Source organism: Sturnira hondurensis, unplaced genomic scaffold, assembly GCF_014824575.4.
Source record: "Sturnira hondurensis isolate 20B ecotype Veracruz unplaced genomic scaffold, ASM1482457v3 Scaffold0016587, whole genome shotgun sequence".
Taxonomy (NCBI): domain Eukaryota; kingdom Metazoa; phylum Chordata; class Mammalia; order Chiroptera; family Phyllostomidae; genus Sturnira; species Sturnira hondurensis.
In genome coordinates this window covers 340,086-366,473 of record NW_028089218.1, presented here as the reverse complement: position 1 = coordinate 366,473, position 26,388 = coordinate 340,086, and the positions used below count along the sequence as shown (strand labels likewise).

Here is a 26,388-nt window from a genome sequence, read left to right as displayed (position 1 = left end):
GTTCTATTTGCATGCATCCTAGCTTGACAGTAGGAAACAGATACCATTCAGCAAAACCCCACCTTTCTTCTGTCCCACTCACCTGAACAGAGCAGGAAAGCTGCGTTTCTGAGGCCACAGGGTACACTCAGGCACCCTCATTGACTCCTAGTATGGCGGGCCAAGACAGGTAGGCCTCAGTAGTGTTACTAATCTCCAGGGAACCTTATGGTTCTTGATCTGGAACCTGTGTTTGGCGCAGCCTGGAGTGTGGTCAGCCCTGGAGGAGAGAGGTAGGCACCCCATGCAGGGGAAGTGCAAGCTAAGACTAGAGCTTTTTTGGGTGAGTAGTGCAACTAGAGAGGGGGTAGTGGGGGCCATGGGAATGCTAGGGACAGGTGTCCCAGCCACTCTTCTCCAAAAGAACCTAATTTTTGAAATTATTTTGTTAAGAATTTCCTTGAAAATTTTTTTAAAGATTTTATTTTTAGAGAGGAGAGGGGAGGAAGGGAGAGAAACATCAATGTGTGATTGCCTGTTGCACACCCCCCCTACTGGAGACCTGTCCTATAACCCAGGCGTGTGCCCTGACTGGAAATTGAACTGGCAACTCTTTGGTTCACAGGCTGTCACTCAATCCACTGAGCCACACCAGCCAGGGTTTGGAATTCATTTTTATTATGCAAATAACATGATGGTAGAAAACTAAAGAATGCCAAGCGGAGGAAAGGAAAACCATATTTATACCACGCAGAGACAATCAGGGCTCACATCTTGATAAGTTCCTTCAAATTTTTAATACACAGATAATCGTGGAGGCCTTGCTCTATGCTGTTTTTTATTTGCTTTTTTCTAAAATTTCCCAAAAGTGATAATAACCTAGTAGTCTGAAACACCCCCATCCCCATCTGATGGAGCATTGGGAACCATTTTCAATGACCCACCCAACTCATCTCACTACTCCTCCTGGTTTGCTGGGTCTGAGGTGTTTCTGTCATGTAAAGAGGAGACTTCTGAGAAAAAAAGATTAAGACTTCCCCCAACCCTGTACTTTTTACTCCCACCCTGCCCCAGCCATACCCTCATAAGGAAGCTCCTCAGAACCCCTAAAGTCCCCAAATCACTCACCCTCAGAGGCTGTGGCCAGAGTACCTAACGCTTACTGTGCCCAGCAGGTCCTGACCTCGACCCAGACTCAGGGCTGAGAGCCGCCGTCCTGTCACCAGAGGTCCCACTCGGCCATTAGGCCGGACCCACAGGAAGAGGCTGGAGCGGAAAGTTGGGAGTGTCCCTTGAAGGAAAAGCAGCCAGGCCCGGGGCACAGCCACTTGCCTTCCCCTCTGCAGCTCCACACGTGCGGTGTGCTTGACTGTGGCCAAGGCAACAGACTGGCCAAAGTCCAGGGCCTGTGGTTTCATGTGCCAGACCCAGGTCAGCAGCAGGATGAGGACCACAGAGGCAAACAGGAGCCAGAGGAGACCCAAGATGTAGAAGCCCAGGGGAAGGAGACAGCAAAAGTCAGGGTTGAGAAAAGGGTCATTTCTGGAGCTGGCCACATTCCCTTGAGCCACCTCACGGACCTTTGCGAGGTCGCCAAATTCAGAGATGATTGTAGATTCTAATGTAGGGAGTGAGGTGGATTCTGTGGTGGTTGAGAGTATCGTTGGTTCTGAGACGGTCTGGATTGTGGTGGGTTCTGGGTAGATCAGGGTTGTGGTAGGTGGGGTGGTGGGTTCTGGGGTGGTCAAGATGGTGGGTAGGGTTGTGGGTTCTGGGGTGGTCAAGGTTGTGGGTGGGGTGGTGGGTTCTGGGGTGGTCGGGGTTGTGGTGGGTTCTGGGGTGGTCAAGATGGTGGGTAGGGTTGTGGGTTCTGGGGTGGTCAAGGTTGTGGGTGGGGTGGTGGGTTCTGGGGTGGTCAAGGTTGTGGGTGGGGTGGTGGGTTCTGGGGTGGTTGGGGTTGTGGTGGGTTCTGGGGTGGTCGGGGTTGTGCTGGGTGGGGTTGTGGGTTCTGGGGTGGTCGGGGTTGTGGTGGGTTCTGGGGTGGTCAGGGTTGTGCTGGGTGGGGTTGTGGGTTCTGGGGGGGTTGGGGTTGTGGGTTCTGGAGTGGATGGGGTTGTGGTGGGTTCAGTAGTGGGTTTTGGAGCTTTGAAGAATGTGATGGGTTCTCTGGTGGTTGGGAATGTGATCTGTTTCTTAGTGGATTCTTGGGTTGGAGGCAAGTAGGGCATTTGACTGTGTAGAGAAGAAGCAGATTCTGAGTAGAGCAGGCCCCAGTGGGTTGTGTTGCCTTTGGTGTTGGTGATGACAGCCCTTGTAGGCACTGTATTACTTCCGACTTCAGAGCTATCATCATAGTCATCTGTGTAACCCCCACCATTCAGAGGGGGGCAGTCCTCCTTTGAGTAGGCAATAATGGGTGTCTTGGCCTCATTGGCACATCGCACACTGTTCACATTGGGGGTCATGGCCTTGACATCTACACCCTCCATCCATACGTAGACATTGTTTGCATTGTCTCGCAGCCAGAGACGGAAATAACGGATGCCACAGTCGCAGTACCAGGGGTTGTTATGGAGAAAAGCAAAAGGCAGGAGGAGATCCCTGAAGAAACCCTTTGGTATGGTGCGCAGCCAGTTCCCTTGGAGGAAGAGGGTGTCAAGCTCCTGCAACCCATCCAGGAGCCCAGGGGGAAGCTCCATCAACTGGTTGTCAGCCAGATCGAGCTTCCTAAGCTGGGGTGTGGATGCCAGGAGCCTGTGGGGCAGAGTCTTCAGCTTATTGCCACGCAGGCGGAGCTCATGGAGTTGGCCCAGGCCACTCAGGGCACCAGGAGACAATGAGTTCAGCTTGTTGTAGGAGACATCCAGGGTAGTGAGTGATGGCAGTGCCCCTCCTAGCAAGGGCAGGCTCGCCAACTTATTGTGGGGTATTTCCAGGATCTCCAGCAGTGGCAGCACCCCGTCAGCCTGCAGGCTGGTCAGCTGGCTGTTCTCCATGTGCAACTGAGTAAGGACAGTCAGAGGCACCAGGGGCACCGTGGAGAAGGTGCCGAAGGAGTTCTTGCTCAGGTGGAGGATGGCTGTGTCTGCTGGCAAATCTTTAGGCAGCGCCTTCAGCCCCCGATTATCACAGTTCACTTCCAAAAGGTTGGCCACTTTGGAAACCTCACAGGTGGATTGGGGGCATGAGGGGCTTGGCAGCAGGAGCAGCAAGAGGAAGAGAGGCATGGGGACCTGTGGGCAAGGGGACTTTGAGTGGGCACCCCACTGGATCCCCACATTACTCCCCCAGGCCCTAGCTGTCACTGAAGCCTCTAGGATCCTTTCCAGAAGTTTGACTCCCACACCTCCCATCCTCTCCACTCCCCTCTCCCACCTTTGCCCCTCAAAGCCTAAACGGCTAGCTCCAGGTCTTTGGCCCTCATCCCTCCCTCCGACCCCTTTGTCTCCCATCCAAAGCCCCAGCTTACAGGCAGGCAGAAAAACCTCCAAAGGCACAGAGCTTCTTCCAGGGTGTGACTCGGTCCTTCTTCCAGCTCCAGGGAGAGCTGGTCAGGGGCAGGATGAGGATGGAGAGGAAATGCCAGCCTGATAGGGGCTCATGTGACCCAGCGAACAGTCTCCTTCCCAACACAGGCCCTTATCACCCCCTTCCACAACTTTCCCCCAAGCCCTCCTTTTGGCTCTACTCTCTCCCACTGGGGAGAACTCCAACCACCACCCTCACCCAGCTTTTAGAAACCTCTCCAGCTGCCATTCCCACTTCCTCTCACTTCCTCTTTATAGCTACATTCTTAGAGTTGCCTAATTTTAACCCTCACTTCCCTCTGCCTTCTCACTCGACTCTGGGCTGGTTTCTTGTCTCACTGCACCCTTCTATTGGTTCAGTTCGTACCAAGGTTGCCAGTGCCCCCCATCCCTCCGCGTCCACTGGACACTTCTCCATTATGATCTTCCTTGATTTCTGCATACTCCTTGAGCCTGCATACTCATGGCCACACCTACCTTGGGACTCATAACACTGATTTTCCTGGTTTACCTCTTACCTTTCTGGCTGGCCATTCTCATTCTCCTCTGTGGATTCCTCTTTCTCTGCCCTTCATGAAAATTAACCTGCTCCCAGACTTAGGTTCTTTGTTAACCTGCCCTCTTCTTTCCTTGTGCTGCACAAACACTGGGGTCATTCTCATCCATCCCCTTGCACTCACCTACCACCTGTACTCCAGTGACTCTCAAAACTTTATCTCTAGACTAGATCCCTGTCCTGAGACCCAAACACATAGGTCCCACTGCCTTTTGGATTTCTTGGGTGTTCCAAAGACACTACAACAATAATGTTCAAAACTGAGCTCATCATCCAAGTAGCTTATCCTCCTGTGTTGCCCAGCCCGGTGAATATACCATCATACATTCATTTATCTAGCCAAGCAATTTTCAACCTTTTCCATCTCATGGCACACAAACTGATTACTAAAGTTCTGTAGCACACTGGAAAAAATACATATTTTTTGGTGATGACAAAAAAATGGGTACAATTTCGATTGATTTACCAAAAAAAAATAGTAATTACCTACCTACCCTTTTTGTTCCAAAGTGACCTTTTTTTAGATTTCATTTATTTATTTTTTAGAAAGAGGGGAATGGGGGGAGAAAGAGAGGGAGAGAAACATTGATGTACATGAGAGAAACGCCGATCCACTCCTTCTTGCAAGCCCCCAGTGGGGACCTGTCCTGCAGCACAGGCATGTGCCCTGACTTGGAACCAAACTGGTGACGTTTCAATCCAAAGCTGGTGCAGTCCACTGGGCCACACCAGCCAGGGCCCAAAGCAACTTTTAAAAAAAAATCAGGTGCCTATACTTTTATATAAGGATTTCTGGTACCAAGAATTAACCAGTCAGAGGCAAACTTATTATACAATGTGACCAGTAAGGTGCAGCTCTATTTTATGACCTATATATTTATGGATCAAGGCAGGGCATTCACACAGGACCAGTGTTGTGGTATTGGCTGTTGTCATTTCTTAAATTTGACAATCTAAGAGAAAAGAAGTCAGTGCCAGTGACTAAATAATCAGGTATCGTATGTTTTAAAAATTCTTGTAGCACACCAGTGTACCACAGTACACTGGCTGAAAATCACTGGTCTGGCTCTGGGTGGGTAGCTCAGTTAAAGCATTGTTCCAATATGTGAAGGTTGAGGGTTCAGTCTCTGGTCAGTGCACATACAAGAAGCAATGAGGGGAAACATCAGTGAGTGCAACAACCAGCTGATGTTTCTTGCTCTCAAATCAATAAATAAAAAGTAAAAAAAAATCATTCATCTAAGGTAGATACAAAAAAGTAAACAAAAGGCAAAGTGGAAAAACAACAACAACAACAAAACGAGAAAGAAAGAAAAAATAAAAACAGAAAAGAAAAAAGGCACTCACTGCTCAATCAATCAGTCCAACAAAATCCCTGGTAGTCATCCTTAACTCTTCTGCTCCCTCATCCCCACCTCCAACCTGTCACCAGATTCCATTGATTTTACCTCCTAATCTCTCCCAAATCCACTTCTTTCTATTCTTACAGCCACCCTTCCTAGTCCATGGTGTCATCTCTCTACTGTTTCACTGCAACAGCCTCCCTCTGAGCCTTTTGTCATTCTCTTTTTTTTTCTTTTCAGATTTTTATTTTTTTTATTTTTTTAAATATATTTTATTGATTATACCATTACAGTTGTTCTATTCCCCCCCTTCAATCCCCTCCACCCGCACCCTCCCTCCCCCACCATTCTCCCCCCCTTAGTTTATAACCACGTGTCTCAAGTTCTTTGGATTCTATATTTCCCCCACTATTCTCGCCCTCCCCTTATCTATTTTCTGCCTACCATCTATGCTATTTTCTGTGCCTTCTCCCCTCTTCTCCCCCTCCCACCCCCCTGTTTCTAACCCTCCATGTGTTCTTCATTTCTATGGTTCCACTCCTGATCTAGCTGTCTTCTTGGTTTGCTTTTGTTTTAGGTGTGGTTGTTAATAACTGTGTGTTCGCTGTCCTTTCACTGTTCATATTTTTTATCTTTTTCTTATATAAGTCCCTTTAGCATTTCATATAATAAGGGCTTGGTGATGATGAACTCCTTGAACTTGACCTTATCTGAGAAGCACTTTATCTGTCCTTCCATTCTAAATGAAAGTTTTGCTGGATAAAGCAATCTTGGCTGTAGGTCTTTGGATTTCATGACTTGGAATACTTCTTTCCAGCCCCTTCTTGCCTGTAAGGTCTCTTTTGAGAAATCCGCTGACAGTCTGATGGGTACTCCTTTGTAGGTGACTGTCCCCTTATCCCTTGCTGCTTCTAGGATTCTCTCCTTCATTTTGGTCTTGGCTAATGTAATTATGATGTGCCTTGGTGTGTTCCTTCTTGGGTCCAACTTCTTTGGGACTCTCTGAGCTTCCTGGATTTCCTGGAAGTCTATTTCCTTTGCCAGACTGGGGAAGTTCTCCTTTATTATTTGTTCAAATACGTTTTCCACTCGTGGCTGTTTCTTTCCCCCTTCTGGTACCCCTATAATTCGGATGTTGGAACGTTTAAAGATGTCCTGGAGGTTCCTAAGCCTCTCCTCATTTTTTTGAATTCTCATTTCTTCATTCCTTTCTGGTGGGATGTTTTGTTCTTCCTTCTGGTCCATTCCATTGATTTGAGTCCCCGTTTCCTTTCCATCACTATTGGTTTCCTGTGCATCTCCCTTCATTTCAATCAGTCCAGCCCTCACATGTTCCTCTAATTTGTAACTTTGTTCCTCTAATTTGTGACTATAATCAACCAGTTCTGTGAGCATCCTGATAAATAGTGTCCTGAATTGTGCTTCTGAGAGGCTGGCAATTTCTCGGTTGCTTAGAGTTATTGGCTTTGGGACTTTGAGTTCTTCTTGTGCCATCTTTCGGGTTGTTCGTGCCTGTTCCATAGCAGGATCAGAGCCCTAAAGTGTTCACTAGAACAGGGCAACTCAGTCGCTGGGTTGTGACGTTGTAGGTGGGGGCAGGGTCAAAGAGGGACAATGGCTCTCACTGGTCTTGCAGGGCAACTAAGTTGCTGGGTTGTGACGCTGTATGTGGGTGCGGGGTCAAAGAGGGACTCTGGCGTCCCGTCTGCCGCCTGCCGCCCTGGCCCTCACTGGTGCTGAAGGGCAACTAAGTCGCTGGGTTGTGACGCTGTATGTGGGTGCGGGGTCAAAGAGGGACTCTGGCGTCCTGTCCACCGCCTGCCGCCATGGCCCTCACCGGTGCCGCAGTTGCTGCCGTCACCGGGCCCACGCGTTTCGTCCCACTGCACGTGAGTGTGCCACCGCCGTCAGCCCTCGCCCCCTGGGGCCTGCGTGGTCTGTCTCACTGTGCGCGAATATGCACCCGCGGTCTGCCCCGCACCCCAACTGGTTCCCGTCTGCCTGCGCGCCTGGGTCGGGGGCCCTGTCCTGCCCGACCCTGCTTGCTGCTGGCTCCGCCCCTCTTACCGTCCCTGTTGAACAGTTAGATGTAGTCGGACTTCCGTATAATTCAATTTTCTGTCGTTTGGTTGTGTCTTTGTTTCTCCAAACCTTTGTTGTATTCAAACTTGGTTGTGGGAGAAGGCACAGTGTTTCCACCTATGCCTCCATCTTGGCGGAAGTCCTCTTGTCATTCTCCACTGGAGTTGTCTTTCAGAACTTCAAATTCCCTCAAATCCTTCCACTGTTTGAAACTCATCAATTGCTCTTTATAGCTCTTGGGACGAAGTCTAAGATCCCTAACATGAACTATAGGCTCCTGTGTGATCTGAACCTTGCCCATGTGTATAGCTGTATCTCTCAACACTCCACCCATCACTCTACACCATTATCTTTCTTGTGCATCTACTGTCTTCTTGTCCCATATCCCCTTCTGTGTAACTCTTAACTTGCATTAAAAAGTATAGCCTAGAATTTCTTCCTTTGGAAAGCCTTTTAGGACTTCCCAACACCAGGTTAGTTGCCTGTTTAAGGGATTCAGCAGGCATTGGCTCACTGCCCCTTCTAATGATTAAAGTGTTCTACAAACTGTCCCCCAGAAAGGGTACCATGCAACCACATAAACTCACCCTTGTCTGCTCACTGCTGGTGATTGGACAAGGGGTGGACACTTGAGTCAGATGCAGTTAATCTCTAGACTTGCCATTTATATAATTTTCTGGCTGCAAAAAGTATTTTAAAATGTGGAGAAAAGCCCTGCCCAGGTGCTCAGTTTGTTGGAGCATCATCCTATACACTGAAGGTCACTGATTCGATTCCCAGTCAGGGTGCATGCCCGGGTTGTGGTTTGCTCCCTAGTCAGGGTGGTGCCAGAGGCTACCAATCAATGTTTCTCACATTAATATTCCTTTCTCTTCCTCTTTGCCTTCTCCTCTATCTTGAATGAGAGAAAATAAACCTTTTAAAAAGTGTGGAGAAAACAAGGCAGCAAGCAGTAGGAAGTGAGGTAGAAAGTTGCATATAGAGAAGGAATAATGTGGTATAAGGCCCCTGAGGCTGTTGGGTTTTGCTGCATTGGTATCAGAGTTTTTAGTTGTAAGCAACAGAAAATGTTCTGGTTAATTTAGGCTGAAATAAATTTATTAAAAATACATTGGCTACTTCACAGATTTGTCAGTGAGGGCTAGAGAACCAGCCTTGGAACTGTGTAGCTGGGACAGTGCCCAGGACTAGGCTGCAAAACCAGTCTGGTGAGCAAAAGTCTGTTCCTGCTGCAAGACCAGGTCACTGAAGCTTGCACTGTTCCAGCTGCTGAGCCAGGGACTCAGTGTTGTCACAAACACCCTGCTGCATAGTGAGTTTGGTACCACCGCTACCTCTTTGTGATACAAGCTTCTTCAAAGTCTGGTAAAAGTCTGATTGGTCATGTGCCTGTGACTCAGCTGCAAGGAGTCGGTGAAAGCAAGTATCTTATATTTTCACCTTAGGAGTCAAGTTCTGTTTCTCCAGGGATTCAGAAATTAAAGGATTTTTGCAGTCATAGGAAATAGATTCATATGCTTAGGCACCTACTGAAATGATCCTATGTTTTACTTTGTTAATACCCTTATTTTTTTTCTAACTTTGCATCTTTGAATGCTTGTGATGAACCCTACTTGTCATTGTGAATTATTCTTTTACATTTTTTAAAGATTTTATTTATTTATTTTTTAGAGGGGGAAGGGAAGGAGAGAGGGAGAGAAATATCAATGTATGGTTGCCTCTCGTGCATTCCCTGCTGGGAACTAGCCTGCAACCCAGGCATGTGCCCTGACTGGGAATCGAACCACAATCCTTTGATTCGCAGGCCCCCGCTCAATCCACTGACCTACACCAGCCAGGGCATGAATTATTCTTTTAATATAATTGTGGGTTGGTTTGCTCACATTTTCTTTAAAACTTTTACATCTGCCCTGGCTGGTGTGGCTCAGTGGACTGAGTGCTGGCCTGCAAAACAAAAGGTCACTGGTTCAATTCCCAGTCAGGGCACATGCCCAGGTTGTGGGCCAGGTCCCTACTTGGGGGCGTATGAGAGGCAACCAATTGACATCTCTTGTACCAATGTTTCACTCCCTCCCTCAAATCTCCCTCTCTTTCTCCCTCCCTTTCCCCTCAAATAAATAAATAAAACCTTAAAAAAATTTACATCTAAATTAGAAAATGAGAGTGGCCTGGGTTGACATTAGCATCATGGCTGAGTAAGAAGACTCCATCCTTTCTGCACTTAAACTTGCAACATGTCACAACTATAGCTCAATAAAACTTCCCTTGCTTAACACACAAACACATCTGAAAGATTCAGAGTGTCAGAAGGTGGTTGTATTGAAATAAGTAGGGGATTGCCTTAGCTGATATAGCTCAGTGGATTGAACATGGGCCTGCAAACCAAAGGGTCACTGGTTCGATTCCTGATCAGGGCATATGCCTGAATTGTGGGCCAACTCCCCATTGTGGGGCACATGACAGACAACCACACGTTGATGTTTCTCTCCCTCCCTTTCTCTTTCCCTGCCCCTCTCTCTAAATATAAATAAATAAAATCTTAAAAAATATATAAGGTTCACTAAAAAAATTTTTTTTAAAGAAAAAGAAATAGGCCCTGGCTGGTGTAGCTCAGTGGATTGAGCATGGACCTGCGAACCAAAGGATTGTGGTTTGATTCAGTCAGGGCACATGCCTGGGTTGCAGGCCAGTTCCCAGCAGGGGATGCACGAGAGGTAACCATACATTGATCTCTCCCTCTCTCTTTCCCTTCTTCTCTAAAGATAAATAAATAAAACATTTAGGAAAAAAAGAAAAGAAAAAGAAATAGCTCTGGCTGGGTAGCTCAGTGAGTTAAAGCATCATTCCAACATGCCAAAGTTGTGGGTTTGATTCCCAGTCAGGGCACATAGAAGAAACAATCAATGAATACTTAAATAAGTGGAACAACAAATTGATGTCTCTTTCTCCTTCTCTCCCCCTCCTTCTCTCCCTCCCCATCTCCCTCTAAAATCAATAAGTAACTTAGAAAAAGAAAAAGAAATAAGTAGAGGAAATGGGACGGGAAAGGACCAGACAGTGGGCCCTAATGCAGTTCACCACCCACCATGGTTGCAGCGAGAGTGGTAGCAGAGAAGTCAGCACTCACACTATAGTCTGGAGTGTAAGATGAGGCCATCTCCCTTCTCTTCTCCCCATCATGGCAGAACCAGGTAGAGGTGACTAGGAAGCTTGAAACAACACAACAGTGCTGGCAGCCATTACTGGAAGAGGGTGGAGTTTCAAGATTGCTGACTTATTTCCCCTTCCCCATACTCCTGGAAGAGCCTGGTAAATAAAACTGAGATACCCTAAGCACCACAGAGAAAAGAAAGTACTCTACCTATCAGCCTGCAGAATTGTTGAGAGCAAACAGTATCTGAACAAGAAAAAAGTTCACTACCTCAGTGTGCAGGCAGAGAAACAAACCATTAAATACTATAAACAACCAAGGTAACTTGGGAGCCCAGAAAAAAAAAAGTCACCAGGAACTAAACTCAAAGTTATAGAAAATGGTGATTTAAATGACAGAGAATTCAAGATTACAGTTATGAAGAAACTCAGTGATTTATAGGAAAACACAGAAAGGCAGTTTAATGAGGTCAAGAATAAAATTAATGAACAAAAGGAATACTTTATCAAACAGATGGAAACTACCAGAAAGAACCAAAAAGAAATTCTGGAGCTGAAGAACTCAATAAAGAAGATGAGGAATATACTAGAGAGCATTGAAACCAGAGCAGACCAAATGGAAGAAAGAGTTACTGAGTATGAAGATAAAAACCTATAAATGACTCAGGACAGAGAAAAGAGAGATGCTTTTTAAAAAAAATTTTATTTAATTCTTGTTCAAGTACAGTTTTCTGTCTTGTATTCCCAGCCCTGCCCCCACCCCACCCAGTGCTCCCCACCTCCCTCCCATCTTCGCCCCCCACCTTAGTTATTGTCCATGTGTCCTTTATACTTGTTCATTAGAGAGAAGGCTTTTAAGAAATGAAAGAACTCTATGAGAACTATCTGACGATATCAGAAAGAGCAACATAAGGATAATAGGTATACCAGAAGAAGAGAGGGAGTAAAAACAGAGAGCCTAGAGAAAGATATAATTAGAACTTCCCAAGCACATGGACTTCAGAATAAAGGAAGCTAATAGACCAATGCAAAAAGATCTGCAAGACACATTATATTCAAACTGTCAAAAATTAACCCTCTGCACCCTGACTGATACAGCTCAATGGATTGAATGTGGGCTGTGAACCAAAGGGTTGCAGGTTCAATTCCCAGTCAGGGCACATGCCTGAGTTGTGGGCTAAGTCCCCAGTGGGGGGCACATGAGAAGCAACCACAATGATGTTTTTCTCCCTCTCTTTCTCCTTCTCTCTCTAAAAATAAATTCTAAAAAAGACAAAATTTTAAAAACTAATTTATTAAAAAATTAACCCTCTGCCCTATGAAGATAGGAGAAGGTGGCATCTGTAGGCCAGGAAGAGGCCATCACCAGGAGTCCATTGTGTGCAACCTGACCTGGGACTTTCAGTCTCCAGAACCGTGAGAACAAATGCCTGTTGTTTTAAGTCACCCATGTGTGTGGTATTTTGCTATGGTGGCTGAGCAGATTAACAGTCCCCTCACCCTTTGTGTCCTTGGAGCAATGGTTCCAGCCAGCTGCTGCATGGCACTACAGTGCCAAGGACCTGCTGGTGTCCCTGTGGGGAGTTCTTTCTCCCAGAGCTGCAAGGGTGAGGACCTTTGCAATGGGGCGCAGCAGTCGGAGGCTTGACTCTCTCTTTCTACTCCCTGGTGGCACCTGGAGATGGAGATATGTCCCCACATCTCCCCTGGTCCTTCCTTTCCATCACTGGGCTTGTCACTTTTATTACAGAGCCCATTTTTTGTCCACACCTGGCTGCCTCTTACAAAGATTTCCATGTGACTCAGAGCAGAAAGTCAACAAGGAAATTTGGCTTTACATGACAAATTAGACAAAATGGGCTGAATATTTATACAATTCTGCATCCCCAAACAACAAAATATACATTCTTCTCAAGTGCACACTGTATTTTCTATCCATTGTCAAGGATAGAAAATACAGTGGGGAAAAAAACTAGTCTTACTACATTTAAGAAAATTGACATCATACCATGCATATTTTCTTACCACAACAGTATGAAACTGGAAATTAACTTTGGGAATTGAAAGACTATAAGTATGTAGAGATTGAGCCACATATTACTGGCCCTGGTCTGGTAGCTCAGTTGATTAGAGGGGTTTCCTGATATGCCAAGGTTGTGGGTTTGATCTCTGGTCAGGGCACATACAAGAAGCAGTCAATGAATACGTAAATAAGCAGAACAACAAATTGATGATTCTCTCTCTCTCAAATCAATAAATAAAAATAAAACTCCCTCCTTTCTCCCTCCCTTCCCTTCTCTGTAAAAATAAATAAATAAAAATTAATAAAGAGTTCCAGCCAAGATGGAGGCGTAGGTGGAAACACTGTACTTCCTGGCATGACCAAATTTAAGGACTATAAAGATTTAGAAACAAAACCACAACCAAAACAGACAGAAAATTGAACTGTACGGAAGTCCAACAACAACAAACCATTCATCCAGACTGGTGAGAGGTGCGAAGTCGACAGCCGGTGGAGAGGGGTCGTGGCAGGGAATAGCGGTGGCTGCCCAGGCATGTAGGTGGTGGTTGGCAGATCCCAGGCATGGGTGGCAACAGGCAGAGAGCCAGTGAGGGCTCAGGGTGGCTGGCTGACTGCAGTCACAGATTCACGCGCAGATAAACCAGGTGAAAAAACGGACAGTGAGACAGATTGCGTCATGCAGGGCCCCAGCGCCAGGAAATAAAGCTTAAAAGCACTGATTAAAAAAACTTTCAGGGGTTGGGGTGCCAGGAGAGGCTCCCAGCCTTACAGGAGAGTTCGTTGGAGAGACCCACAGGGTCCTAGAACGTACACAAGCCCACCCACCCAGGAACCAGCACCAGAAGGGCCCAATTTGCTTGAGGGAAGCAGCAGAGGGGACCAAAATCCGAGAGAGTGGAACAAATGCCATTTCTCCCTCTCTGACCCTGCCCCCAGTCACAGCCCAGTGACTAGGTTGCTCTGCCCCAATGAACACCTAGGCTTTCACCCCTCATACGTAACAGGCGCGAACAGACCAAAACATTAAGGAGGAGGAAGATATACAACTTGAGAAGATATACTTCTTTGAGAAGAACAACTCAAAGCCCCAGAGCCAATACTTCTAAGTGACCAAGAGATAGCCAACCTATCAGATGCACAGTTCAAACCACTGGTGATCAGAATGCTCACAGAACTGGTTGATTTTGGTCACAAATTAGATGAAAAAATGAAGGCTACACTAAGTGAAATTGAAGCAAAATGCACAGGGAACCAATAGTGATGGAAAGGAAACAGATTCAAATCAAGGGAGTGGACCAGAGGGAAGAAAGAAACATCCAACCAGAAAAGAATGAAGAAATAAGAATTCAAAAAAGTGAGGAGAGACTTAGGAACCTCCAGGACATCTTTAAATGTTCCAACATCCGAATTATAGGGGTACCAGAAGGGGAAGAGGAAGAGCAACAAGTGGAAAACTTATTTGAACAAATAATAAAGGAGAACTTCCCCAGTCTGGAAAAGGAAATAGACTTCCAGGAAATCCAGGAAGCTCAGAGAGTCCCAAAGAAGTTGGACCCAAGAAGGAACACACCAAGGCACTTCATCATTACATTAGCCAAGATGAAAATGAAGTAGAGAATCTTAGAAGCAGCAAGAGGGGACAGTCACCTACAAAGGAGTTCCCATCAGACTGTCAGTTGATTTCTCAAAAAAGACCTTACAGGCAAGAAGGGGCTGGAAAGAAGTATTCCAAATCATGAAATCCAAAGACCTACATCCAAGATTGCTCTATCCAGCAGAGCTTTCATTTAGAATGGAAGGACAGATAAAGTGCTTCTCAGATAAGATCAAGTTCAAGGAGTTCATCATCACCAAGCCCTTATTATATGAAATGTTAAAGAGACTTATCTAAGAAAAAGAAGATAAAAAATATGAACAGTGAAAGGACAGCAAACTCACAGTTATTAACAACCACACCTAAAACAAAACCAATCTAAGAGGACAGCTGGATCAGGGGCAGAACCACAGAAATGGAGATGACATGGAGGGTTAGCAACAGGGGAGCAGGAGGAGGAGAAGGGGGGAAAATACAGAGAATAAGTGGCATAGTCGGTAGATAGAAAATAGACAGGGGGAGGGCAAGAATAGTAGGGGAAATATGGAATCTAAAGAACTTGAGACAACATGGACATAAACTAAAGGGGTGAGAATGGTGGGGGAGGGGGTGAGCAGGGTGGAGGGGAATGAACAGGGGAATTAGAACAACTGTAATAGCATAATCAATAAAATATATTTTAAAAATAAAAATAAAAATTAAAATGCCTTTAAAAAACAAATAAATGGTATTGGGAAAACTGGAAAGCCCATGCAAAAGAATGAAACTAGACTGCTACCTGACACCACATACAAAAATTAAAATGGGTTAAAGACTTGAATGTAGGACCTGAAACAATAAAACACATAGAAGAAAACACAGGTATTAAATTTATGAACATTGGCCTTGGTGGGGTTTTTTTTTGTTTGTATGTGTGTGTGTGTGTGTGAGAACTGAATCCCAAAAGCAAGGGTAATAAAAGCAAAAATAAATGAATGAGACTATATCAAACTAAAAAGCTTCTGAACAACCACAGAAAATCAACAAAATAAAAACAACCAACTGAATTGGGGAAGATATTTGGAACTAATGCCTCCAATGAGGGACTAATATTCAAAATATATAAAGAACTGATACAACTCAACAGCAACAAAACAATCTGAACACTATTCCAAGGAAGACATACATATGGACAACAGATATATTAAAAAATGCTAGCCCTGGCTGGTGTAGCTCAGTGGATTGAGCACAGGCCTGTGAACCAGAGGATCACAATTTGATTCCCAGTCAGGGCACATGCCTGGGTTGCAGGCCAGTTCCCTGCAGGCCAGTTCCCAGCAGGGGATGCAGGAAAGGCAACCATACATTGATGTTTCTCTCCCTCTCTCCTTCCCCTCTAAAGATAAATAAATAAATAAAATCTTTTTTAAAATGCTGACAAGAGGGGAAAGGGGGAAAAATGCTCAGCATCACTAACTAAAACGGCAATGCAAATCAAAACCACAATGAGGGATTCTCTGGGTAAAGATGGCGGAGTGTGGTTACAGCTTTTTGTTGACTACGTTCAGCCCATCTGGTAAACTCGTCCAGATCAAATATGCGTTGGCTGCTGTAGCTGGTGGAGCGCCTTCAGTGGGAATTAAAGCTGCAAATGATGTGGTATTAGCAATGGAGAAGAAACAGAAATCCATTCTGTATGGTGAGCAAAGTGTACACAAAGTGGAACCAATTACCAAACATATAGGCTTGGTATTTAGTTGGCATGGGTCAAGATTATAGAGTGCTTGTTCACAGAGCTCAAAAACTAGCTCAGCAGTATTACCTTATTGACGAAGAACCTATTCCCACAGCTCAGCTGGTACAGAGAATAGCTTCTGTGATGCAAGAATATACCCAGTCAGGTGATGTCTGTCCACTTGGAGTTTCTTTACCAATTTGTGGTTGGAATGAGGGACGACCATATTTATTTCAGTCAGATTCATCAGAAGCTTACTTTGCCTGGAAAGCCACATCAATGGGAAAGAATTATGTGAATGGAAAAACTTTCCTTGAGAAAAGATACAATGAAGACCTAGAACTTGAAGATGCCATTCATACAGCCATATTAACCCTAAAGGAAAGCTTTGAAGGGCAAGTGACAGAAGATAACATAGAAGTTGGAATCTGCAATGAAACTGGATTTAGGAGACTGACTCCAACGGAAGTTAAGGGTTACTTAGCTGCCATAGCATAATAATGAAGTGACTGAAAAATCTGGAATTTCAGACCATGAGGTGACTAACTAGCACAAGGGCAAAAAGCCAGTGTACTGATGGCAAATAGAAAAATAGGCTCCTACTACTGGATGGCACTGTCAAGCGGCTAGAACAACCCGAGGTGGCTCACTGCAGAACGCTCGTTAAGAAGTTAATACCCTCGGGCTTTAACATACTATTGCTGCCATTCTATTATATGCAGCTGACACCATGTCTACCAATTCAAATAAGTAGTTTGCCATCAGAAAATCCACCAATGTTATTAATTTCACTAGTGGACTAAAGGAGAAACATCACATGATCGTATGATTAGAAATAGGAAAAGAAACCTATTTCTTCAGATAATCACTATACTTAAACATGTTTAGAGTATGGTTTGTTTTGCAAACTTTTGCATACCTATTTCTACATGATTTAATGGGCCAATGTTTTTAAATGACATTTATAAATCATAATAAACTGTTAAATTAAAAAAACCCACAATGAGATACTACCTCACACTGTCAGAATAGCTATTATCAATAAGACAAGAAATAAGTGTTGCGGAGGATGAGGAAAAAAAGGAACCTTCATAAACTGCTGGTGGGAATGTAAATTAGTGCAGCCATACAGGCAAACAGCATGGAAGCTCCTCAAAAAATTAAGAGTAGAGCTACCATATACCCAGCACTCTCTCCCCTGAGTATCTACCCCCAAAATTTTGAAAATACTTATTTGTAAAGATATATGCACCCCTATATTCACTGCAGCAGTATTTACAATAGCCAAGACATGGAAACAACATAACTGTCTATTAACAGGTGATTGGATCAAGATGTGGTACATATACACAATGAAATAATATACAGCCAGAAAAAGATAAAATATTGCCATTTGTGAAAACATGGACGGACCTTGAGAGTATCATATGCTAAGTGAAATAAGTCAGACAGAAAAGGACAAGAACTGCATGATTGCCCTCATATGAGATATAAAACAAAAAGCAACAAATGAACAAGTAAAACTAATAAACAAAAAAACCCTCATAGATACAGACAACAGAATAGTGGTTACCAGAGGGGAAGGGGAGTAAGGGGAGGATAAAATGAGTAAAGGACAGCAAATGTATGGTGATGTAAGGGGACTACTAGACTTCAGGTGGTGGGCATACAATAAAACATGTAGATGTCATATTATGAAGGTACATATCTGAAACTTATATAATGTTACAGTTAACCAATGTCACTCTAGTAAATTTAATTTTAAAAAGTACAGAGCCTCATCAGTTAAAAGAAAATAGGAGTGGCTCATTGATTTTTTTTAGGGGCTCTGTCTTTTTCTGTTTGTTTTGTTTTGTTTTATTATCAGGGTTATGCTGGCCTTGTAAAGTAAGTTGGAAATTTTTATGTTCTCTGGAAAAGTTAGAGATTGTAGGGATTTTCCATTCTATGCGTTTGCTGGAATTCACCTATAAAACCATCTTGGCCTCATGCTTTCCCTGGGGGCGGGGAGACTTGCTTTTTGAATACTTTTCCAATTTCTCCTGTAATTATTGCTGTGTTGAGCTTTCTACATGTTGAGTCAACTTTGGTAATTGATATTTCTACTAAAATATCTCTTTAATGTGGCTGCTCTAACTTATTATTGGAAGTTTGAACATTTATACTTTTAAAAAAGATTTTAGTTATTTACTTTCAGAAAGAGGGGAAGGGAGGGAGAAAGAGAGGGAGAGAAACATCAATGCGTGATTGCCTCTTGCATGCCCCCTACTGGGGACCTGGCCCTCAACCCAGGCATATGCCCTGACTGGGAATCGAACCTGTGACTCTTTGGCTTTCAGGCCCATGCTCAATCCACTGAGCCACACCAGCCAGGGCTGAACATTTATACTTTTATCATTTGTTAAAATCTTATCTGTAGTTATGACCCCTAATATTGTTTATTTGCATTTTCTCTCTTCTCTTTCCTTCTCTCTCTTCCTTCCCCTGCCCCTTCCTTTCTTTCTTCATCAGACTTGCCAAAGATTGGTCTATTTTATTGGACCAGTCAAAGAACTAGATTTATTAGTTTCATTGCTCAATTGCTGTATTTGTTTCTATTTGATGAAGAATGTCCATTTTTATCTTTAATAATTCCTCATGCTTTGAGCTTATTTTTATGTTCTCTTTCTACCTTTTTAAAAAACTATCTATCTATTTATGTATTTAGGTATTTATTTATTTTTAGAGAGAAGAGAAGGAGAGACAAGAGAAACATCAACGTGTGGTTACCTCTCACACACTCCCTACGGGGGACCTGGCCCACAACCCAGGCACTAGCCCTGATTGGGAATCAAACCAGTGACCTTTTGGTTGGCGGGCTGATGCTCAGTCCACTGAGGTGCACCAGCCAGGGCTCTTTGTACCTTTTTGAGTTAAATTTTAGTTCACTAATAGATTGAAAATACAACCTTTTTTTGCTTTTCAGGTAAATCCACTTCAATTATAGCTTTTATTTGAGTGCGCTCTATGCCATCTCATGTTTTATCATTGGTCCGGTTGTCAAGCCCGTTCACCAAGCTTTAATTTCAACTGCCGCATTTTTCGGTTCTAAAATTTCCATTTGCTTCTTCTTTAGATCTATTTCTTTGCTGGTGATTTCTATTTTTTCATTTGTTTCACGCAGTAAGCATTTCTTGTTAAAGTGTTTTTTTATCATGACCACTTGACAGTATTTTCCAGAGAATTCGGACACATCTGTCCCTTGGGTGTTGGCAGCTGTTGATTGTCTCTCATTCAGTTTGAGATCTTCCCAGCTCTTGGTCTGATGAACGATTTTCAGTGGAAACATGGACTTTTTTTTATGGTAAAATTGTATTTACTTTAATCCAAAAAGGCCTAAACTACTCTTTCCTGTTATATCGTTTTCAGAGCAAATGGGAAAACACATGAGGTAGTAAAGGGGATACGGTACCAAGCACGTGCCTTCTGACCAGGTCCCTGCAGGGTCCCGCAGGGGGACAGAGGACTCGGCTGTCACTTTCTCATTCCATCTGTCGTCTAAGCATCACTTCTTGTCAGTGCATGTTATGTACTAAAGTTCAAGAAAACCTTCATAAAACCAGTCTGCAAGTCACCTTCAAGCTCAGCTTCCACCCGCATGGGTGGGCTGAGTTGATGATTGAACACATCCACTCAAACCTGCGGGTGGCCCCCAAGGAAACTGTACCATAAGGTTTGGTATGGCCCGTGGCCCTGGCTGTCCCCATGCAATGGAGCCCCACTTCTCTGGCCCTCACCCTCAGGCGGGAGGCTGCAGGGAAGGAACTTAGATGGGAGGTAGAGGCTGCAGCATAAGCGGTGCGTGGTCTCCATGGCGGCAGAGTTGGCAGCACCTGGGCCCTGCCTGCCACCTCCTCACATGTGCACAGTGCACAGGGGCTGGCCACCAGACTGGGCAACTGTCACAGCAGACAACTTGGGCTTGTTCTGCGTCTCCTCCCTCTCCTCCACCAGCCCCATCATCTCCCCCTGCATCTTGCTTGGGATGTGCAGCTGGGCTTGCTCCTCCTGGCATACTGTGGCAGCTCAGTCACACTCCTGTCCCAGGACTCCTGTTCCCAGGCCTCCTGTTTGACGGGCCATCTTGCTGCTCTCGTGGCCCTACATGAGGAAAGATCCCCAGTTCTTGACGTAAGGGTGCAACAGCCGAAAGATTTTCTGAGAGGCTGTTTTTCAACTCACTTATTCTCCCCCGGTCCCGCCTTGTCTCTCCCGCCTTTCTCCGCCTAATCCTCATCCGAGGATATGTTCATTGATTCCATAGAGAGAGGAAGGGGGCGGTGGAGAGAAACATCAGTCGGTTGCCTCCCGGACACGCCCAGACTGGGAGTGGAACCTGCAGCCTGGTTATGTGCCCTGACCTGGGTGGAACCCGAGACCTTTTGGTGCACCGGACAACACTCCAAATAACTGCACCACCTCGCCAGGGTCCGACTCCTTTACTGTACTCTAGGCGCACGCTGTGTGCTTGACGCACGCCGAAACATGGACATTATTGTGTTATTTTACGAGACTCTGTATCTTACTTAAATCTTTTTTACTCGGCTTTCTCTGACAGTGCTCTGGCAAGGAAGGGGGAGGTGCTGCCTTTTTACTGCCACATGGAGCTAGAAGTTCAAGTTCCCCCCCTCAGCCTCGGTTGACACCTGATGGAGGTGAGGGCTTCTCCTTCCTGCTGGGCGAGGGTGAGAGTTCCAGTTCCCCCACACGTCTCCGCTGCCACCTCGGGGAGGATGGCCTCCTTCCTGCTGCAGTGAGTGAAAGTTCTGACTCTCTAGTGGGCCTCTCTGACAGCGTCCCAGCAGGGGCTGAGGAAGCTTCCTGGCTGCCAGTCTGGGGTGGAAGTCTGGCTTCCCACGTGATCTCCCCGCTGACCCTGCAGTGTGGGAGGTCTCATTACCAGCTGGTCTAGGTGCAAGTCCCCACCGCTTCCCTGACGTTCACAGAAACCACCCTGGAAGGATATTGGGGTGCCTCATTATATCCTGGGAAAAGTGGAAGCCTAGGCTCACCACTTGGCCTGGATTGGTGTGGGTGTGGGTGGGGCCACAGTTTTCTGTGGTATTTGGCTGGGATAGAGTGATTATTATCGAAGTTTTCTGTCTTGTTAGGCTACCGTTTGGTTAGAGAGAGCAGGGTTTTGGGGGGGGGGTGTTGTTTGTTGGTTTTGGTTTTTTTTTGTTTTTTGTTTTTTTCCTGTGCCTTGGAGTTTCCAGCCTGCTGACTTCTAAGACTGGCACGTGCAAAGCAAAGAGAAAACCTGTGTAGCTCAGCAGCGTCCCGTTGCTCCCTGGGTTTTGAGGTCCCTAGTGTTTCTGCCTTCTTCTCTCTACCTTTCATCTTCTTATGTTTGAGATAGATATATATCTTCTTACATATATGGAGAGAGAAAGAGAGAGATATAGATAGACAGACAGATAGATACAAGCATATATGTTTAGGGTTTTAGTTGTATTTAGTGGGTGGAATAGGGACAAGTACATCTACTACTCTATCTTCTCAAAAGTATACATCTTTCAGGTGCATTATGCTATCTTTATATTGCAAACTCTAAATTTATTTCAGCTGAAAAAAAATAAACAAACAAAATACATTTCAATTTACAGTAAACATCCATGTACAGCACAATGGTTAATTTTATGTGTCAACTCAGACTCACCGTTTATAAACATTTTGTCTCATTTGCTTTATCACTTTCTCTCTCGAGTGTTACTCCTGAATCATTTGAAAGTAGGTTGGAGACATCATGTCCCTTGATCACTAATACTTCAATATGTGTTTCCTAAAAACAAGGACATGTTCTTACATAACTGCAGTACAGTTATTAATTTCAGGAAATTTAATGTTGATGCAATACTATTATCCAATCCACAGGTTATGTTTCTGTTTTGCCAACTGTCCCTGAAATATTTATATCTATTTTTTCGCAGACCAGGATCCAACCCAGGACCATATTTCTTTAGTTTTCTTTATTTTTTATGACTTTGACATTTTTGAAAACTACATTCCAGTAATTATGCAGACTATCCCTCAATTATGAAGGATTCCCCTCGATTTGTCTGATGTTCCTCATGCTTGGGTTTGGGTTGTGTTTCTCTGGCAGCAACTTTCACCTTAGTGTGTCTTCCTCGGGACATCCTGCGAGGAAACACATTGTATCAGTGTGACCCCTCACCGGTGATGTTAGCTTCAGATGAGATCCACCATGTTTCTCTGCCGTCAAGATTTTATATTCCTTTTGTAACAAAGGATTTGGGGGCAGGGGAGATTCTTTGATATAGAAATATACTGTTCCTAATAAAAGTTTGGCCTATAAGTTGCAGCATCTGTTGTTGATTCTTGCCTGAATCAATTATTGCCATGAAGGTTGACAAAAATGTTTTTGGTGCTTTAAGCTTATTGATTAATTTTTGTAATCAAAAGAATCTGACAGAAAAGTTAGAATCAGCAGTGATGTTTTATGGAACTGATCCTGAGTGCCAGCGGGTGTAGTGGAGAGTGTCTGTCCAGTGTTTGCACGGCGAAGCCACTGGTCAGGCCGTGCAGGGCCCTGGAGACTCTAGGCGTCTGTCAGCGGAGCTGTGGTGGATGTGGTCTCTGGCTGTGGATCAATTCCCTCCTGGGATTGAACTCTCTAGAGTGGATTAGTTACTGTATTATAAGTTTCTATAACCCTGCCAAAGTCATTATGAAACATTGTTTAATGCTGGTCAACCCCTCTAGATGGCAAACTGTGGAACAGCAGACAGTGGACATGCACTCAGAAACATATCCCACGCTTCACGGGCCGAGGGAGGAATGACCACATTAAATAAAGCACTTCTCACTTTTATACGCTTCCTCTAGTGTCTGATAGTATTGTCTTAACAATGAACCTGACAAAATACTATTTGCCCATTTGCTGAAAAGATGCCACTTTGGGAGAATGTGCTCCAACAGGTCCCTCCCTTAACAATGCCAGTCCTGCAGGGATCATATGCACTGTGGTTGTGTCAGGACTTGGTGTGTTGCCTAATGAATATTTTTTGAGTAAATTAAGGACTATAAACAGAAAGCATACAATAATGGGTAGAATCTGTGATGTCCTTTGTTGAGCAGGAATTGTTCATTTTAATGTATTCAGATTCATCAATGTTTCCTTTTATGGTTTGTGATTTGGGTATCTTGCTTAAGAAAGTCCCACCCCAAGGTCACAAAAATACTCTCCTAAAACTGTAAACTGTTAAGTTTACAGTTTTACCTTTTGTTTTAAAGTCTTTGATCCACCTGTAGTTTACTTTTGTATATGGTGTGATGTAGACATACAGCTGTTTCTCTTTCTCCATAAAATGATGCAGCTACTTTTACCCTCTGCTCCCACTGATGTCATCCTACCTTTACCCTGTGTCAAGTTCCATATGCGCGTGGGCTGTTTCTGCAATTTCTAATCAGTTTCTTTCCCTTATTTTCAATTACTAAACAGTACCAAGATGTTTTTTTAAAGATTTATTTATTTACTTTTAGAGAGAGGGGAAGGGAAGGAGAAAGAGAGGGAGAGAAATGTCAGTGTGTGGTTGCCTCTTGAGTGCCCCTCAGTGGGACCTGGCCTGCAACCCAGGCATGTGCCTTGACTGGGAATCAAACCAGTGACTTTTTGGTTGGCAGGCCAGCACTCAATCCACTGAGCCGCACCAGCCAGGGCCCAAGAATGTTTTTGTGTGTTTGGTTTTGTTGTTTGTTTGCTATGACTTTTGTAATATGTTTTATATCTGGCAGGATGACTCACTCCTCTTTTTCAAAACTGATGTGACTTTTCATGTACCTTCATAATGTCATATACATTTTAGAATAAGTTTATCAAGTTTCCCCAAATTTAACTTATATGTTACTTTAGGGAGAACTGACATTTTTATAATACCGAGTTGACCCATCCAAACAAATATTTTATACTGAACTTTCATGTCCTTTACAAGTTTCAAGTTTTTTCTGTAATATTTTTTACAGAAAAAAATATTATCAATAACTTGTACTATGAATACTTTGATTTTGCTACTATTGTAAATAATATTTTGTTTTCTATATTTTCTAGTTGATTATTCCAGTGTAAAGGGCTATTAGTATTAAGTTTTTCTTGTATCCAGTGAAGTCCCCAATTCTCCAGTTGGTTCTAAGTGTTTGTTTATTGCTTCTGATAGATTTTTTTTTACAAAGGTAATCATTTCATCACAGGTTACAGCAAGTTTCTCTTTTCCCTTCCTGGATGTATCCTGCTTGTTTCATTTTCTTATCTTTGTACATTGGCCAGGCCCACCAGCACCTCAGCAGAGGCAATCCTGCCTTACTTCCATCTTTATAGGGAGGGCACCATTGAATATGTTAATTGTAGGTTTTATTGTTTTAATTGGTTTTAGAGAGAGAGAGAAAAAAAAAACATGGATTTGTTGTTTCACTTATTTATGTACTCATTGGATGATTCTTGTATGTGCCTGACTGGGGATCATATCTGCAACCTTGGCGTATGGGGATGACGCTCTAACTCAATGAGCTACCCAGCAAGGGCAATTGTAGGTTTCGTTTTCATACATTCATTCATTTAATCATTTATTTATTTTTAGAGAGAGGGAAAGGGAGGAAGAGGGACAGAAACATCATTATGTGAGAGATACATCAATCGGTTGCTTCTCACATGCCCCCTACCAGGGACCTGGCCTGCATCGCAGGCATGTGTCCTGACTGGGAATCAAAATGGCAACCTTTTGGTTCACAGGCCAGCACTCAATCCATTGAGGCACACCAGCCAGGGCTGGTTTGTTTTTTTTAAAGACAGATTTATTTTCCTAATCTTGAAAAATTGAGAGTGATTGGAGATTTAGAACATAAATATATACTTTCATTAATTTAATTTGTTATACAAATCTTATTTTTGTCCCAAAATATGTTCTTAATGGCCAATGCTACTAAGTCCTCAGTGGGAGTCAGGGCCCCACATTTTCTAGTGCATTCTGATCATCTGAAGCATTTGTGATTATTCAGAGTTCCTATGCTTATATTTAAATTTTTTTATTATTGTTATTTAATTACAGTTGTCCCACGTTTTTTCTCCTTTGCCCTCCTTTGCCCAGCTCACCTCCACCCCACCCTCACAGTCAACCTACACACCATTGTCCACATCCATGGGTCACTAATGCATGTTTTCTGACTGATCCCTTCCCCTTCTTTCCACCATTACCCTCCTCTCCTCTCCCCTCTGGCAGCTGGCAGTCTGTTCCATGTTTCCACATCTCTATTTTGTTCGTTTATTTCATGCTTAAATTCCTAAGGTTTTTTTAAGATTTTATTTATTTATCTTTTAGAGGGAAAGGAGAGAGGGAGAGAAGCATCAATGTACGGTTGCCTCTCGTAAGTCCCCTGCTGGGAACCGGCCTGCAACCCAGGCATGTGCCCTGACTGGGAATCGAACCGCGATCCTCTGGTTCACAGGCTGGTGCTCAATCCACTGAGCTACACCAGCCAGGGCTAAATTCCTAAGTTTTTAATATATAGTCTTTTTCAAGTTAAAGAAGTTGTTTCTATACCTAGTTTTCTGAACTTCTAAAAATTAAAATTAGACATAGCACTCTGGTTTCTTTTCCTATTTCTAATCATACGATCATGTGATGTTTCTCCTTTAGTCCACTAGTGAAATTAATAACATTGGGGATTTTCTGATGGCAAACTACTTGTTTGAATTGGTAGACATGGTGTCAGCTGCATATAATAGAATGGCAGCAATAGTATGTTAAAGCCCGAGGGTATTAACTTCTTAACGAGCGTTCTGCAGTGAGCCACCTCGGGTTGTTCTAGCCGCTTGACAGTGCCATCCAGTAGTAGGAGCCTATTTTTCTATTTGCCATCAGTACACTGGCTTTTTGCCCTTGTGCTAGTTAGTCACCTCATGGTTGCAAGATGGTCACCATATTCAAAGACATAAATCTGGCAGCGAAACGGAGAGAGAGCAGGAGCAGGAGCACTTAACTTAAGTGATTTAAGTGATTTAACTTCAGTGACTCTCCTTTTTCCTACCAGCCAAGGAAGGATAAACTTTCCCAGAGGCCCCCTCCCCCAGCAGACTTGTCCCGGTGTCATTGGTCAGAAATAGATCCCGGTGCTCCCGGCCACAAAAAAGGCTGGCGTTCTGAGTGTTTGGCAAAGGAGAAGGGGATGGCTGTGGCTAATTATGACTCATCCCTTGGGGCTAGGCACATGTTGCTCCCCAAAAGTGGGGCTTCTGTTGAGAAGACTGTGGGCTAGCCCATCATCCTTGCACATCTGGGACAAGCTTGATGTAATCAGGTTGCACAATTTCTTTTTGAAGAAACTTTTGAATTTGATTGGCCTGTATTTTATTTAGGATTCTTATGTG

General features: G+C 44.1%; 2 protein-coding genes across 4 annotated transcripts; one reads left to right on the top strand and one right to left on the bottom strand.

The window, feature by feature from the left end:
- Nucleotides 1-837: 837 nt before the first annotated feature.
- GP1BA (glycoprotein Ib platelet subunit alpha) lies at nt 838-4,339 on the bottom strand. 3 transcript variants are annotated; one of them, XM_037066236.1, is made up of 3 exons: nt 4,018-4,339; nt 3,449-3,526; nt 838-3,212 (listed from the first exon to the last, which is right to left on the bottom strand). In XM_037066236.1, exon 3 carries the CDS (start codon nt 3,204-3,206, stop codon nt 1,110-1,112), a length of 2,097 nt encoding a protein of 698 aa, XP_036922131.1. In that variant the 5' UTR covers nt 3,207-3,212; nt 3,449-3,526; nt 4,018-4,339; the 3' UTR covers nt 838-1,109. The 3 variants fall into 3 exon arrangements, with proteins under 3 accessions (XP_036922131.1, XP_036922132.1, XP_036922130.1); XM_037066237.1 differs by having other exon boundaries at nt 4,025-4,339; XM_037066235.1 differs by lacking the exon at nt 4,018-4,339 and having other exon boundaries at nt 3,449-3,651.
- An 11,414-nt stretch (nt 4,340-15,753) lies between these two features.
- Nucleotides 15,754-16,478, top strand: LOC119001048 (proteasome subunit alpha type-2-like). The gene is given in 2 exon segments (XM_037066198.1): nt 15,754-15,991; nt 15,993-16,478. Coding segments are annotated over 2 exon segments (705 nt in total). The 5' UTR covers nt 15,754-15,760; the 3' UTR covers nt 16,467-16,478.
- Nucleotides 16,479-26,388: the final 9,910 nt, after the last annotated feature.